The sequence below is a fragment of the Bos indicus x Bos taurus genome, chromosome 17 (genome assembly GCF_003369695.1).
Source record: "Bos indicus x Bos taurus breed Angus x Brahman F1 hybrid chromosome 17, Bos_hybrid_MaternalHap_v2.0, whole genome shotgun sequence".
Classification (NCBI taxonomy): Eukaryota; Metazoa; Chordata; class Mammalia; order Artiodactyla; family Bovidae; genus Bos; species Bos indicus x Bos taurus.
The window spans coordinates 14,815,715-14,831,690 of NC_040092.1; the positions used below are offsets into that span (position 1 = coordinate 14,815,715).

General features: G+C 47.2%; 1 protein-coding gene and 1 pseudogene across 4 annotated transcripts in view; one reads left to right on the plus strand and one right to left on the minus strand.

Moving 5' to 3' along the window:
- TESC (tescalcin) overlaps positions 1 to 15,976 on the minus strand; it is a 64,406-nt gene that overhangs the window by 23,669 nt on the left and 24,761 nt on the right. For all 4 annotated transcript variants that reach the window (XM_027566704.1, XM_027566705.1, XM_027566703.1 and 1 more), the window contains exon 2: positions 11,118 to 11,187. In XM_027566704.1, the coding sequence (XP_027422505.1) occupies positions 11,118 to 11,187 (70 nt within the window). The remainder of the gene's footprint in view (positions 1 to 11,117; positions 11,188 to 15,976) is intronic.
- LOC113875139 lies at positions 14,090 to 15,110 on the plus strand (annotated as a pseudogene).

A 15,976-nucleotide genomic window follows, 5' to 3' on the forward strand; every position in this document is an offset into this window, starting at 1 on the left:
GATGAGACCGCAGGGAGTTGGTGACATCCCCGTGGGCTGGTCAGGGAAGGCCTCGGAGTGAAGGGGACACGTGAGCAAAGACCTGCAGGAGGCGACTGCTCCCCCCAGGGGACTCTTGGTGACGCCTGGAGACATTTCTGGTTGTCTCACTGGGAAAAGGTGCTCCAGGAAGCCAGGGACACTGCACAACATCCTGCAATAATACATCCTAACTCCACTCTGCCCCTAGCAAGCCTGATCCAGCTCTGGGCTTCCCTGGTGGCTCAGTGGTAAAGAATCCATCTGCCAATGCAGCAGACACGGGTTCCGTCCCTGATCCGGGAAAACCCCACATGCCTCGGAGCAACTAAGCCCGTCCGCCACAACTACTGAGTCTGTGCTCTAGAGCCCAGGAACCGCAACTACTGAAGCCTGAATGCCTAGAGCCTGTTCTCCACAACGACAGACGCCACCGCGATGAGCAGCTCATGTTCTGCAACTGGAGAGTAGCCCCTGCTCAAGGCAACTAGAGAAAAGCCCGCACGCAGCACCCAAGATCCGGCACAGCCAAACATAAATAAAATTAAATAATTTTTTTTTAAAGTACCTACTAAAATTAAAAAAAAAAAATAACCCAGCCCATGGAAACTCTGCTCTGAGGAAGAGTGTTCTAGAAGGAAGGAAGGGTGTGTGCTAGAGCCCTGAGGCGGGAACAGCAAGAACATCCTTGCAGCTGGAACAGGAGTAAAAAAAGGTCAGGGGGTCGGAGAGGTGGTGGGATGCGAGGATCTGCAGGACACGTGCTGACCAGGTGGCTGTTATTTTTACTTGGCAAGGTGGAACCTTTGGAGCAGAGAGGTGCCATTTTCAAAGGTTCCCCCTGCCGCTCATGCATTACTGTGGGTCTCTATGAGGGTGGGGCAGTGAACAGGAGCGGCATATCCAGAAGTGGGGGGATGGTGTGAGATGAAGGCAACCCGGGAGGATGATGGGGGCTCTCCTTGGGACACGTTAAGTGTGAGATGCCACAAGAACATCAAGGGAACGAGCAGTGGCTGGGGTTCAGAGGAGATGGCCCAGCCACAAACTGGGCAGTTAGCATCCACGTGGTACTTTGAGCCTAGGCTGAGTCTTCCATTTCAGGTCCTTCCTACGGCCAAGTCGGGCCTCTGCGATCTGCCCCAACCGGCCAGTCCTCTCATCGCTCGGGCTGATGAAGCTCGGCCCCACCTCTGTCTGGAGCAGCCTTCCCTCTTCCCTCCACACGCCACAGCCACCTCAGAGGGGCTCGTGCTGACCACCTGTCCCCAGGTCCTTCTCCCCATGGTGGTCCCAAGGATGCGCCCTCTGCCCCGCTTCCTTCCTCCATCATCGTATATTGTGAGCTTATATGCTAGTTTCCTCGCTCACACTCACATGCACACCTCAACAGAGCCCCCCACCCCCTGGGGCAGTCAGCACTAGAACCCACCACAGAAGGTCCTGACGCCTGCTTCTGTAAAGCAATGACTGGGTCAAGTATTTATCATCCTGGGAAAAGAATCTCTTAAAACTTTTTAAGTGAGTCACCACTAATATATCTAAGACCATTTAGAAACCTTCTTTCCACTCCGGGGGACACCTAGGCACCTTTCACACCAAGCTGACACTTTCATGGCTCCCATTCTCATATCTGCCCTCACCTGAGCAGGTGTGGGAGCCCCGGGGCCACTCCCTCCTGATGTTTCCTAGCCAGTGTTACAAGTAACTGCGGGTCTTTCTTTCTAAGTGAATGTGCATCATCTCAGCTAAGGCTTTAAAGAGAGGTCTGGTTACCTCCTGAGTGAAAGACGCGCATAATGTCTCTTTGTGACCCCATGGACTACACTGTCCATGGATTCTCCAGGCCAGAATACTGGAGTGGGTAGCCTTTCCCTTCTCCAGGGGATCTTCCCAACCTAGGGATCGAACCGGAGTCTCCTGCATTGCAGATGGGTTCTTTACCAACTGAGTTAACAGGGAAGCCTGGTTACCTCCTTGAATACGGTAAATACTGGCCATGAAACAGCCTCGCAATCTAAGCGGGGCCTCAATTCTCTCACTGTCAGGCATATTCTTTTTTTTTAAGTAAATCTTTAGCTACTTGACAGAGTTAAAAAGCAAAGTAAATAGGTTAAAAAGTGACTTAAAAAGACAGATACACCCACATATTCACAGCACTGTTATTTACAACAGCCAAGATATGGAAGCCACCTAATAGTCTGTCGACAGATACATGGATAAAAAAGATGTTTTACATATATATATGTATATATATATAATGGAATATTACTTAGCCATAAATAGGATGAAATTGTGCTGTTTTCAACAACACGGATGGGCCTGAAGGATATTATGCTTTGTGAAATAAATCAGAGAAAGATAAATACTGTATGTTATGACATGTATGTGGAATCTAGAAAATGAAAAATAAGTGACTTAATTTGGAGAAAAGCGATGTGATCACAGTGCTCCAGGGCTCTGGCTATTCCAACAGCCAGCCCTTAACCTTCCTGCAGGTTAAGCTGTGGGGCCTTAACCTTCTTAGCCTCAGTTTCTTTACCTGTCAGCTGGGGTAATGGTGTGAACTTCAGAGGGTCCCCGAGACCCTTAAGACCACACAGGTAATGGCAGCTCCTAACACCAAGCTAACCTCTCACTTGATAAAGCGATGGGAGGCACTGCCGAGGGGTGTAAAACAAGCCCTGGGGTTGGGACTTCGCTGGCTCCGGGGATCAAGCCCATCAGAACGCTGCTTGGGGCTCTGGTGGTGCGGGCAGTGGGCAACTGCCTCCTTTCTCTTCCTCATGTACATCTGTGGTTGCGTTCATCCCAGGAATCACTCCACATGTGATGTGTCCAGTATTCATCTAAAACTATTTTTGCAGTGCAGCTCTATCTAATCAGGCGCCCTCCTGGCCTGCATCACTACATTTGAAGGATTCTATCGCATCTATTTCTGGGGGTTGGTTAGCCTGCCAGAGCGCTCTCAGGAAGTAGAAGGCTGCTGTTTAAAACATCTGACACCTAAGGGACCCTACTAAAGGGAGAAAAAGTACAAGAAGCCATTCTTGTATTGTCTAAAATCAGTATCGTTTAATGAGCTTGCTTATGGAGGGTCTTCCTTCTAGAAGGAGAGCTTTTGAGGACAGAAGTCTCTGCATAGTAGATGCTCGATAAATGAGTCAGAGGAACATTTTCTATCATGCATTTTCCACCAAGACCCCTTAGAACAAAGTGCTTTGTGATCAAGGTGCTCTCAGGTTTGGGGGATCCTGAAACACATATAATCTGGGGGACCCTTCCTAAAGAAAAAGAATGCAGCATTAGGAATTGAAAAAAAATTCAAGTGCTGGGCCTTGTAAGGAAGCCATACAGAGTGGAATCCATACAGAGTGGGGCCCTGACTTGGAAAGCCTCATGGTAAACTCACCCCTGAATGTCCTTACATGATCTTCAGCCAAAGAGGGAACATGACCAGACACAGTAGGAAGTGGGGGGTTAAAATGAAAATCAATATTCAGGACTTTCCTGGTAGTCCAGCAGCTGGGACTCTGCTCCCAATGCAGGGAGCCCAGGCTCCATCCCCGGTCAGCGAACTAGATCCCACATGCCACAACTAAGACTCGTACAGCCAAGTAAATAAACAAAAGTAAAATCAATTTTGGCAGTTTTTACCCTCTGATATTTTTTTTAAAGCTACCCTCAACTTACTAAAGTCATAAATTCAGAGACACAATTCTTTGTTAAGCTTTTAGATGTAACTTACAAGTCTACGTATAAAAGCTGCAGGTGTGAATGGGGCCTTTTGCACTGCTGTATTCAAAAGTCCAGGCCCTTCACTCTCTCAGAGGAGGGGGCCGAAGGGCCTGCAACCACCCACACCCCTCCCAGACTGGGGTGCTGGGGGCCACGCTCAGGGGACCCTGGTTGACGACTTTCACAAATCTCGGCACTAAAGAAACAAAGCTTCTTTCCATGCTCCGACATCCCAGCAAGGCTTCCCGAACGTGCCCGAGGATCAGAGAGGTTGAAGGCTCAGCCTGGGGTCACACAGGAAACCCGTGGCAGACTGGGGGCCAGAACAATGTCCGGGGCTGCTCACCCCTTCTGCCCAGGGAGGATGTGCAGGAAAGCCTAGGAGGACGGGAAAAGCTGCCCCCACGCCCTTCTCCAGCCCTGGAGGGTGGATGAGGGTCAGGCAAAGCAGCTCCAGGGGCTGGGAGGGGGCTCTGCATGCAGGCCTGTTTGCACCAGCGCTACATTTGGGTGCGGTCACCTCCTCCTGCAGGCTGGGCTGGCCTGTCACTGAGTGCAGCTGACACTGCCTGCCCAGCAGAGGCTGCAGACACTGGAGCAGGGGCCGCAGTGTTGCTAATGGTGCCCTCATCCCAGGATGTCAGGGCACAGGGTCCTCAGAGAGCAGAGCAGGGAGACTGAGGTCCTTACTGGACACTCGCCAGTCACAGCCAGGCTCCCAGCTTCCTTACAGAGGGATCTCAGCACCAGGCTTGAGTCCCAGCTCCTCCACTTGTGAGCTGTGTGATCAGGGGCCAGGTATGTGACCTCTCTGAGCCTCACTTTCCCACGTCTCAGGTGGGGCGCTCCCCTACCTATGGGGTCGTCTAAGGCACACGTTAAAGACTGTATGGCACAAAGCACGCTGGAAATAAGGTGGCTTATTATCTGTGAACCGTCTCCACATGCCAGGCCCCCAGATAAATCCTTTCACCACAAACATGTAAGCCCTGTGAAGGAGGGCTGTTAATAACGCCGGGTCTCATGTATACCATGCTTGGCGTTACGGAGAACTCCTCCGGCCAGTGTGCTCATTCGCTTGTTCCTCACTTCACTGCTCTCATTCATCCGTTCATTCAATCAGCTGCTCCCAGAGCATCTATCCCGTCATAAGCCCCGGACTCAGCACCAGAACCAAAGAAGAGATCCAGCTTCTGTTCCCCAAGGGGCCGGCCGTCTGTTAGAGGGGGTGGGGGTGGCTGGAAGAGGGGCAGTTACAATTCTGTGCTGCAAATGCTAGGCTGGGACACCCCCCAGGAGGGATCTGTGGGCTGGGGCATCCCCCAGGAGGGGTCTGTGGGAATGCAGGGGGCAGGAGAGTGTCTTGGAGGAGGTGATGTCCACACTGAGACCTCAACAAAGCAAAACCCAGCAGCTGAAGACTGTGGTGGACCCCAACTAAAGAGCATGGACGTGACATTGACTGGGGAGCCCTCAGGGCTAGGGAGCAGCAGCTACTTGCTGGGTCCAGGTGGACAGAGTCAGGGGTTACTTGAGGGCAGGGCTGGGAAGGCAATGCATATGGTGCTCCTGGGGGTGGCTGTGCAAGAGATGGGTAAGTGGTGGGCAGGGTGGCAGGCGGAGCCACCAGTTCAAACTCTCCCACATCCTGGCTTGACCTACAAGGTGTGGGAAGTAGGAGGCTGCACTTGGACGGCTCAGTACTTGGGAGAGGGGTGCACCCTCCACCTATTCAAGCCTGGAGGGCAAACTGGATCCATTCCCAGGTGCTAGGCAAGGCCAACCTCACCAAGATGGCCTATGGTAGTTATAAATGCAGAGTCCGAGGCCCCACTCCAGTCTTGTGAACCAAAACCCACGTTTGAGCAAAATTCCCCGGTGATTTGCACACACACTAATGGTGGGAAAGAGCCAGTGTAGACCGCTCACTATAACCAAGACAAGGAAACAGCCTAAATGTCCATCAACAGAGGAGTGGATAAAGAAGATGTGGAACATATATACTCAGCCATAAAAAGAATGAAATAATGCCATTTGCAGCAACATGGATGAACCCAGAGTAATTTATCACATTAAGTCAGAAAGACAAAGACAAGTATCATATGATATCACTTATATATGTGGAATCTAAAATATGAAATCTACTTATCTATGAAACATAAACAGACCCACAGACATAGAGGACAGACTCCTGTTGTCAAGGTGGAAGGGAGAGGTCAGAGGAAACAGGGATTGGGAGTTTCAGGTTAACAGATGCAAACTATTATATACAGAATGATTGGAAGGGAAGAGGCAAAGCTGTCACTATATGCAGATGACATGATATTATACATATAGAAAATCCTAAGGACTCCACAAAAAAACTACTAGATCTGATGAATGAATTCAGCAAAGTAGCAGGATACAAGATTAACACTCAGAAAGCAGTTGCACTTCTTTACACTAATAATGAAATATCATCAGAAAGAAAATGTAAAAAAAAATACCTTTTAAAATTATACCAGCCCCCATCCCCAACAACAACAAAAAACCCTCAGGAAAAAAACCTCACCAGGGAGGTGAAAAGACTTAAAGGCAGATAACTACAAAACATTAAGAAATTACAGAAGATTCAAAGAAATGGAATGATATCCTATGTTCTTGAGTTGGAAGAATATTGTTAAAATGCCAATACTACCCAAAGCAATCTACAAATTTAATGTGATCCCTATAAATTACCCATGACATTTTTCATAGAACTAGAATAATCCAAAATTTTACATGGAACCATAAAAGACACAGAATTGCCAAAGCAATCCTAAGGAAAAAAAGTTGAGCATGAGGCATAACTCTCCCTGACTTCAGACTATACTACAAAAGTACAATAATTAAAACAGTGTGGTATTACCACAAAAACAGACACATGGATCAATAGAACAGAAGAGAGAACCCAGAAATAAACCCACACGCCTATGGTCAATTAATATTTGACAAAAGAAGTAAGAATATAAAATGGGAAGAAGACAATCTTCAGCAAGTGGTGTTGGGAAAGTTAAACAGCTACATGTAAATCAATGAAGCTGGAACACATCCTTACGGTCTACACAAAATAAACTAAAAGATGGCTTGAAGACATAAACATAAGACATGACATCATAAAACTCCTAGAAGAGAGCATAGGCAAAATATCCTGATATAAAATCATATCAACTTTTTTTGTCAGTCTCCAAAGTCGACAGAAATAAAAGCAAACAAATAGGAAATATTTAAACTGACAAGCTTTTGTACAACAGGGGAAACTTTTTAAAAAAGGAAAAGACAATCTATGGAATAGGAGAAAATATTTGCAAATGATGTGACTGACAAGGGCTTATATATACAAACAGTTCATACAACTCAACAACAACAAAACAACCCAATTAAAAAGGGGCTGCTGCTGCTGCTGCTGCTGCTAAGTTGCTTCAGTCGTGTCCGACCCTGTGCGATCCCATAGATAGCAGCCCACCAGGCTCCCCTGTCCCTGGGATTCTCCAGGCAAGAACACTGGAATGGGTTGCCATTTCCTTCTCCAACCCAATGCATGAAAGTGAAAAGTGAAAGTGAAGTCGCTTAGTCATGTCCGACTCTTAGCGACCCCATGGACTGTAGCCTACCAGGCTCCTCTGTCCATGGGATCTTCCAGGCCAGAGTAGTGGAGTGGGTTGCCATTGCCTTCTCCTAAAAAGGGGCAGAAAGCCTAAACAGACATTTCTCCAAAGAAGATATACAGATGGCCAGCAGCACGTGAAAAGAGGCTCAGCATTACTAATGAGAGAAATGCAAATCAAAACTACAATGAGGTATCACCTCACACCAGTCAGAAGGTTGTCATTAAAAAATCTACAAATAACAAATGCTGGAGAGGGTGTGGAGGAAAGGGAACCCTCCTACAGTGTTGGTGGGGATGTAAATTGGTGCAGCCACTATGGAAAACAACACTGAGATTCCTTAAACTAAAAACAAAACCACCACATGATCTAGCAATCCCACTCCTGGACATATGTCTGGAGAAAACCATAATTCAAAAAGATACATGCACCCCAGTGTTCACTGCAGCACTGTTTACAGTAGCCAAGACACAGAAACAAACTAAATGCCCACTGCCAGAGGAATGGGTAAAGAAGATGTGGTACATATACACAATGGGATATTACTCAGCCATAAAAAAGAATGAAATAACACCATTTGCAGCAACACGGATGCAACTAGAGAGTCTCACAGTGAGTGAAGTTAGAAAGAGAAAGACAAATACCGCATGATACCACTTATACATGGAATCCAAAGCATGGCACAATGAACCTATCTACAAAGTAGAAAAAGACTTACATAGAGAACAGGCTTGTGGGTGCCAAGGGGGAGAGGCTTGGCGGAAGGAGGGAGGAGGAGTTTGGGGTTAGTAGATGGAAACTATTACATTTAGAATGGATAAACGACAAGGTCCTACTATATAGCACAAGGAACTACATCCAATCTCCTGGGATAGACCGTAACAAAAAAGACTATAAAAAAGAATCTATACGTGGGTATAACAGAGTCACTCTGCTGTGGAGCAGAAATTAACACGATACTGTATGTCAACTATATTTCAACAAGAAAATAATGGATAAACAACATGGCCCTACTGTATAGCACAGGGGGCTATATTCAATATCCTGATATAAATCACAATGAATAAGAACAAGAATATATAAGTAACACTGAATCACTTTCTGTACAGAAGAAATTAATACAACATTGTAAATTGACTATACTACAATAAAATTAAAAAAAAAAGTGTAGAGCTCAACACGTTAGTATATCCTTGGAAAAGCCCATGAAGGGTTGCTGGGCAACACAGTCTGAGCTCCAAAGCTACAGCCTCAGAGTGGGAGGGCTTCCTGCTCACACAGCACCTTCCCTCCCCACCTCCACTCCAGCCTGAGGATCAGTGGCCACTGCTTGGGCACCTCAGGGTGCATCCTCATGACCTCACCAATGGTGGAATGATGACAGTCCTGTTTGCCAAATACCAACCGAGCTCAGAACAGAGGTGTACCATGTGCGTCTGCTCATCTTTAATGCTCAAATCAAATCCCAAATGACCACACTCACTTTACAGAAGAGACAGGCTCAGAGAAACACAGCAACTAACCCAAAGTCAACCAGCCAGGGACACAGATGTTTCAAATACGATTTGTTTCCCAGACCTGGGTTTTTGCCTCTGCTTCCCCCAAGTCTGAAAAGTATACACGTGTGGAATTGAAACCTGAGGCCTCTCACCAAACCAAGACCCATGGACCCCAGACACATAACAACGAGAAGCCCAGGGCAGATTGTGACATGCTGGGGGCACAGCATGCTGGAAAGTCATCTTGAGAAAGGGGGCTCTGCCATTACACACCCCCAATTAAGAGTTGCACGGTGGTCCTGTCCCCCAAGCACAGGTACTGCCTGCCTGGCACAGCACATGTGCCCATGAACTTCTAAAGAAACGGAGGATGCCCTTGACACTTCCATTTTCCAACATCCAGGTGTACCTGTGTCAGCTCACCTGAGACCTGCATCCATTCCTCAGCCCCTGGTCCAAGGAAGCCCACCTTGCCCTGGGAAATCACCCCACCCTCCACCCTTCCCCTTGACAGGTGACCCCGCCCTGCTCACTCACAGCTCTGGGGGAAAAAAAAACAGTTTGCTGGTTACCCTTGGCCACAGTGATTGGCTCAGCCTTGGGCATGTGACCCCATAGGAAGCCAGGGGATCTTCTGCTGGGCTCATTACTGGGATTAGTAAGAGAGACTGTGTAGAATTCAAGAAGCCAGTCCCAGGCCTCCTTGGTGATCCGATGGTTAAGAATCTGCCTGCCAACGCAGGGGACATGGGTTCGATCCCTGGTCTGGGAAGATCCCACATGCTGTGTGGCATCTGAGCCCATGTGTCACAACTACCGAGTCAGAGCTCCAGAGCCCGTGAGACTCACCTACTGAAGCCCGCACGCCTAGAGCCTGGGGTCTGCAACTAGAGAAGCCGCTGCAGTGAGAAGCCCGAGCATTGCAACAGAGTAGTCCCCGATTGGTGCAACCAGAGAAAGCCCACACACAGTAACAAAGACCCAGCAGAATCATAAATGAATAAATAAACCTTAAAACTTTAAAAAGTCAGTCCTGATTTCACTTACTTCTGTCTTGGATCCAATCAAATTAAGACCAATGGCCCCCAGAACCTTGAGACCGCCAGACTCTGAGCTCTGGAAACGGATGCTCTTGAGACTATGACGCGCTGGATTAACATGCCATTGTTTAGACAGATGAGACAAAGCGGACAGTATTTACATGTTGTTTTCCATTCAAACTTGGGTCAATTTTAAATCCACTTACTAAGAAAACAAGACACTTTCCTGGACTACTAAAAGGTTTAAAGTTCCAAGTCTGTAGCCTTGAGACTCTGCATGCCTATTTTAGGAAACTACATCTGTTAGATAGTTTGTGGCAGGGCAGCATTCGCTTTATGTTGGAAACGGTTCGGCTCCAAGCGTCTTCCTCACCAAGTCAGATCAACTCACTGACGAGGAACTCTCATAGCCTGGTTTGAAATGACATGGCCACTACCCAAGACTGAACACTCGCTCCCAGGAGGAGACGCACAGTCCGAGGCATTCCTCCTCAAAAAAAAGTTAAACCACCCACCTTCTAAGAGATTCACATGAAATAACGCGACGTAAAACGGTGGTTTTCCTAGACAGAAATCCACAGCTGCCGCCCACCATCTTGTCTGGGGCTGGAACTACTGACCAGAGGAAGCAGAGTCAAGACACCCTCATGACAGCATCCAACTCTTGAACTGAGGCACACCGCAACCGATTCACCTTGGGGTGCCGGGCACTGGACATGGTCCTGGCATTCGACAGGCCCGCCCTTTGTGCCTGGGTTCCAGGGAAGTCGGGGTAGTCGGGGTAAAGTGGCTGACCAGCTTTTCATCCCCCTTGTCTTCCCTCCAGTTATAATCTTCTGACCCCAGTTAGAACCATGATCCTGGCATTCGACAGGCCCTCCCTATGTGTCTGGGGTCCCAGGGAAGTCGGGGTAAAGTGGCTGACCGACCAGCTTTTCATCCCTTTTGTCTTCCCTTCAGTATAATCTTCTGACCCCAGTTAGAACCAGGTGGGGTTCCTCCCCCCCGGCCCAGTTAAGGACAGCTTGTCTAGAAGGGACCCAAAGCACTGAGGGAACTGCAAGTTTGTCTCAGGAAATGGGACCACCCAGGGGCTCCAGCAGAGCCAGCCAGCACTCAGGGGAAGAGATATATGGAAAGGGACCTCCTCAAGGACCACAGTCCTGCCGACGCCTACACCCAGCTGCCCGTCTTACCGGATGGTGGGCTGGTCTCCGCTCAGCTGCTTAAACCTCCGGTGGAGCTGCTCAATCTGGTCTGATGAGACTGCAGGGGGGAAAAAAGAAAGAAAGAAAAGGCATCACCGACCTCTGAACTCAGAGCTGCAGGAGGCAGGCTGGACCCTCATCCCCTCTCCTGTTCGGTTCATTCTCGGGTCATATCCCACCAAGGCAAAACTGAGCGTGGGATGAAGCAGCAGAGAAAGGGTCTGCCATTCCTCCTGGTAACACAGCGCTGGGGCTGCTGGCTCTGACCCCCTCAGCAGTAAGACAATTACTACTAACAACAGCTCCTGGCGAACAGGACAAACGTGAACCAGCTCACCCTCTCCTTCCTCAGCTCGTTAAGAGAGATCGTATCGGCTTGTCTGGCTTTCTCCCCTCCCACTCCTGAAGATGGGTGTCTTCCCCGATGAGAAAGGGGCTTCGTGTGTCACGTCTTAAGAAACAGAGGAGGAGGGGAGGGCAAGATGGTTCAGGCTGGTGCCAGAAGTGATTCGGGGAAGACCTGTAGTCAGAAGAGTACAGAGAATCTGGTAAAAGCGGGGGAAGTGGAAGGAAAAGAAGCGGACTTCTGGTCATTGCTGCTGTGGGCGATGCATTTACATAACCTCAACTGTTTCATTTTTTTCCCTTCCCGTTTGAGATATAACTGATGTACAGCACAGCACTATAGACGTTTAAGGTGTACTGCAAATGATTTGACTCACACAGTGAGTGAAACAGTGACCATGTTTAAGTTTAGTGAATATCCATCTCATATGCAAAATTAAATAAGTCACCAAAGGAATCAAAGACACAATCAAAAAACACCTAGAGACAGATGACCATGAAAACACAATGATCCAAAACCTATGGGATGCAGCAAAAGCAGTTCTAAGAAAGAAGTTTATAGCAATACAATGGTACCTCAGGAAACAGGAAAAATCTCAAATAAAGAGCCTAACCTTACACCTGGAATAACCAGAGAAAGAACAGACAAAACCCAAAGTTAGTAGAAGAAATCATAAGGATCAGAGCAGCAATAAATGAAACGGAGACCAAGAAAACAAAAGATCAATGAAACTCAAAGCTGGTTCTTTGAAAAGATAAAGAAAATTGACACACCTTTAGCCAGACTCATCAAGAAAAAAAGGAGAGGCCTCAAATTAATAAAATGAAAACTGAGAAGTTACAATGGACATCACAGAAATACAAAGCATCGTAAGAGATTACTCTAGCAACTGTAAGTCAATAAAACGGTCAACCTATAAGAAACAAATTCTTAAAAAAAAAAAAAAAGATTATTTGTTTATTGGTTTTGTTTCAGCTGTGCGGCCCAGAATGGCATGTGGGATCTTAGTGCCCCAACCAGGGATTGATCCCGCACACTCTGCCGTGGAAGCGTGGAGTCTTAACCACTGGACTGCCAGAGAACTCTCCTGGACAAATTCTTAGGTACAACCTTCCAAGACTGAACCGTGGAGAAATAGAAAATACGAACAGACAAATTACAAGTACTGAAACTGCAACTGTGATTAAAAATCTTCCAACAAACAAAAGTCCAAGACTAGATGGCTTCACAGGCAAATTCTATCAAATGGTTAGAGAAGAGTTACCACTTATACTTTTGAAACCCTTCCAAAAAACTGCAGAGGAAGGAACACTCCCAAGCTCATTCCACAAGGCCACCATCACCCCAATACCCAAATCAGACAAAGACACCACACAAAAAAAGAAAATTATAGGTCAGTATCACTGATGAACATAAATGTAAAACTCCTCAATAGGGCTTCCCTGTGGTCCAGTGGTTAAGAACCTGCCTTGTAACACAAAGGATGTCAGTTCAATCCCTGGTCCTGGAAGATCCCACATGCCTCGGAGCAGTTAAGCCCATGTGCCACAACTACTGAGCCCGCTCTCTAGAGCCCGGGAGCCACAACTACTGAGCCCACACACTGCGACTCCTGAAGCCCGCATGCCTGGAGCCTGTGCAACAATGAGAAGTCCCCACACCAATGAAGAGTAACCCCCGCTAGATGCAACAGGAGAAAGTCTGTGTGCAGCGATGAAGACCCACCATGGCCAATACATGAGTAAATAAATACTAAAAAAAAAAAAAAAATCCTCAGCAAAATACTAGCAAATCAAATCCAACAATACATTAAAAGGAACACACACCATGATCAAGTGGGATCTATCCCAGGGATGCAAGGATTCTTCAATATCCTCAAATCAGTCGGTGATATACCACATTAACAAACTGAAGAATAAAAACCATATAATCATCTCCATAGATGCAGAAAAAGCTTTTGACAAAATTCAACATCCATTTATGATAAAAATTCTCCCTAAAGTGGGCACAGAGGGGACTCACCCCAACATTAAAAAGCCCATATATGACAAACCCAGAGCTAACATCATTCTCAGCGATGAAAAGCTGAAAGTATCCCTCTAAGATTAGGGACAAGACGAGGATGTCCACTGTTACCACTTAAACTCAGCACAGTTTTGGAAGTCCTAGCTACAGCGATCAGAGAAGAAAGAGAAACAAAAGGCACATAAATTGGAAAAAGAAGTAAAGCTGTCACTGCTCGCAGATGACATGATACTATACATAGAAAATCCTAAAGATGCTCCCAGAAAACTACTAAAGCTCAAGGAATTTGGTAAAACTGCAGGATACAAAATTAGTTACACAGAAATCACTTGCATTCCTATACACTTACAATGTAAGAGCAGAAGGGAAATTCAGGAAATAACCTATTACACCAGAAAGGATAAATACCTAGGAATACACCTACTTAAGGAGGCAAAAGACCTGTGACTTGAAAACTACAAGACACTGATCAAAGAAATCGAAGATGACATAAACAGATGGAGAGATACACTACATCCTCAGATTGGAAGACCTTCAGCAGCGCCCCAGGCAGAGCGGAGAGGCCCTCCGGCCGGAGATGGGGTAACCGACTTCCTGTGACCTAGGAGAGGCTGCTAAAGATGTCTTCAATAAAGGATATGGATTTGGCACGGTCAAAATAGATCTGGGAACCAAGTCATATAGTGGAGTGGAATTTTCTACTTCTGGTAATGCTTACACAGATACAGGGAAAGCATCAGGCAACCTAGAGGCAAATACAAGGTTGGTAACTACAGCCTGACCTTCACCCAAGAGTGGAACACAGACAATACTCCTGGGACAGAAATTGCTTGGGAGAATAAGTCGGCTGAAGGACTGAAACCGACTCTTAATACCATATTTGTACTGCACACAGGAAAGAAGAATGGGAAAGTGAAGGCCTCCTATAAAGGGGATTGTTTCAGTCTTGGCAGTCATATTGATATAGATTTTTCTGGTCAACCATCTATGGCTGGGCTGTGCTGGCCTTTGAAGGTTGACTTGCTATCAGATGAGTTCTGACACAGCTGATTCCAAATTGTCACAGAATAATTTTGCCTTGGGTTACAAAGCCGCAGACCTCCAGCTGCACACTCACAGGAATGACGGCACGAATTTGGAGGGTCCGTCTGCCAGAAGGTGAGCGACAAGACTGAAATGTTAATGAATGTCACGTGGATGGGTGAGGGGAACAACACCCACTTTGGCATCTCTGCTAAGTACACGCTGGACTCTAGAACTTCTCTCTCTGCTCAAGTAAATAATACCAGCCTGATTGGACTGGGTTACACTCAGACCCTTCGACCTGGAGGGAAACTGACCCTGTCAGCTCTAATCGATGGAAAGAACATCAATGCAGGAGGGCACACAGTCGAGCTGGGATTGGAACTGGAAGCTTAATGTGGTTTGGAGGTGAAGAGAAACGTGTTTGGGCCTTAAAATTCTTCTTTGAAATTTCAAAAGCATGAACTTCTTATTCTTCCGAAGGATTCTGATCCTCCCCACACTGAAGCCCGGGTTCGGAGCCCATCCTAAGGGGAGGCGTGTTTGGAGGCATGCCCAGAGGTTGCCACGTTCGTGCCGCCCTTCAGTTTCACAGTGTTATTTTCAACGTGTTCCTCAGGACGGTGTAGTGTCATGTACAAAGGAGATGACCCGCCCCTGCGGCTGTCCATCACGTTCTGCGTGTCCCACGCCACTTTTTCAGGACCTTGTAACATACTGGTCTCTGGGCAGTAGTGGAGTCTTTGGTTTTGCATCAGAGTAAAATAAAATAAACCCATCACATTTGGAACATAAATAAATAAGTGGAAGACTGTACCTTCTGAAGCTAAGTCGCTTCAGTCGTGTCCGACTCTTTGCTGCCCTATGGACTGTAGATTGCCAGGCTCCTCTGGGATTCTCCAGGCAAGAATACTGGAGTAGGTTGCCATTTCCTCCTTCAGGGGATATTCTCGACCCAGGGATCAAGCCCACCTCTCTTGCATCTCCTGCATTAGCAGGCAGGTTCTTTACCACTAGTGCCACCTGAGAAGCCCCTAAAAACACACAGGTATCTATATGTCTGATTCTTTGTGATCCCATGGACTGTAGCCTGCCAGGCTCCTCTGTCCATGGAATTCTCCAGGGGAGAATACTGCAGTGGGTCACCATTCTCTTCTCTGGGGGATCTTCCCAACAAAGGGATCGAACCCAGGTCTCCTGCATTACAGGCAGATTCTGTACCAACTGAACTGTCTTCAGCCAATTCCTCCTCTCCCCATCCCCAACTGTTTCAGAAAACCCACATACAGGTTTGCTTTTTAATTACCATTTTTAGTAGGTGGGCCCTGTTTTCTTCCACAGCTAAGACCAGACCTCGTGGGTTCCAGGATTTAGAGAGTTTCCACCCACATGCTTGCTTTACGAAATGCACAATATTAGACACTTCTGTGTACCTTCTCACCTCCTCCTCAAA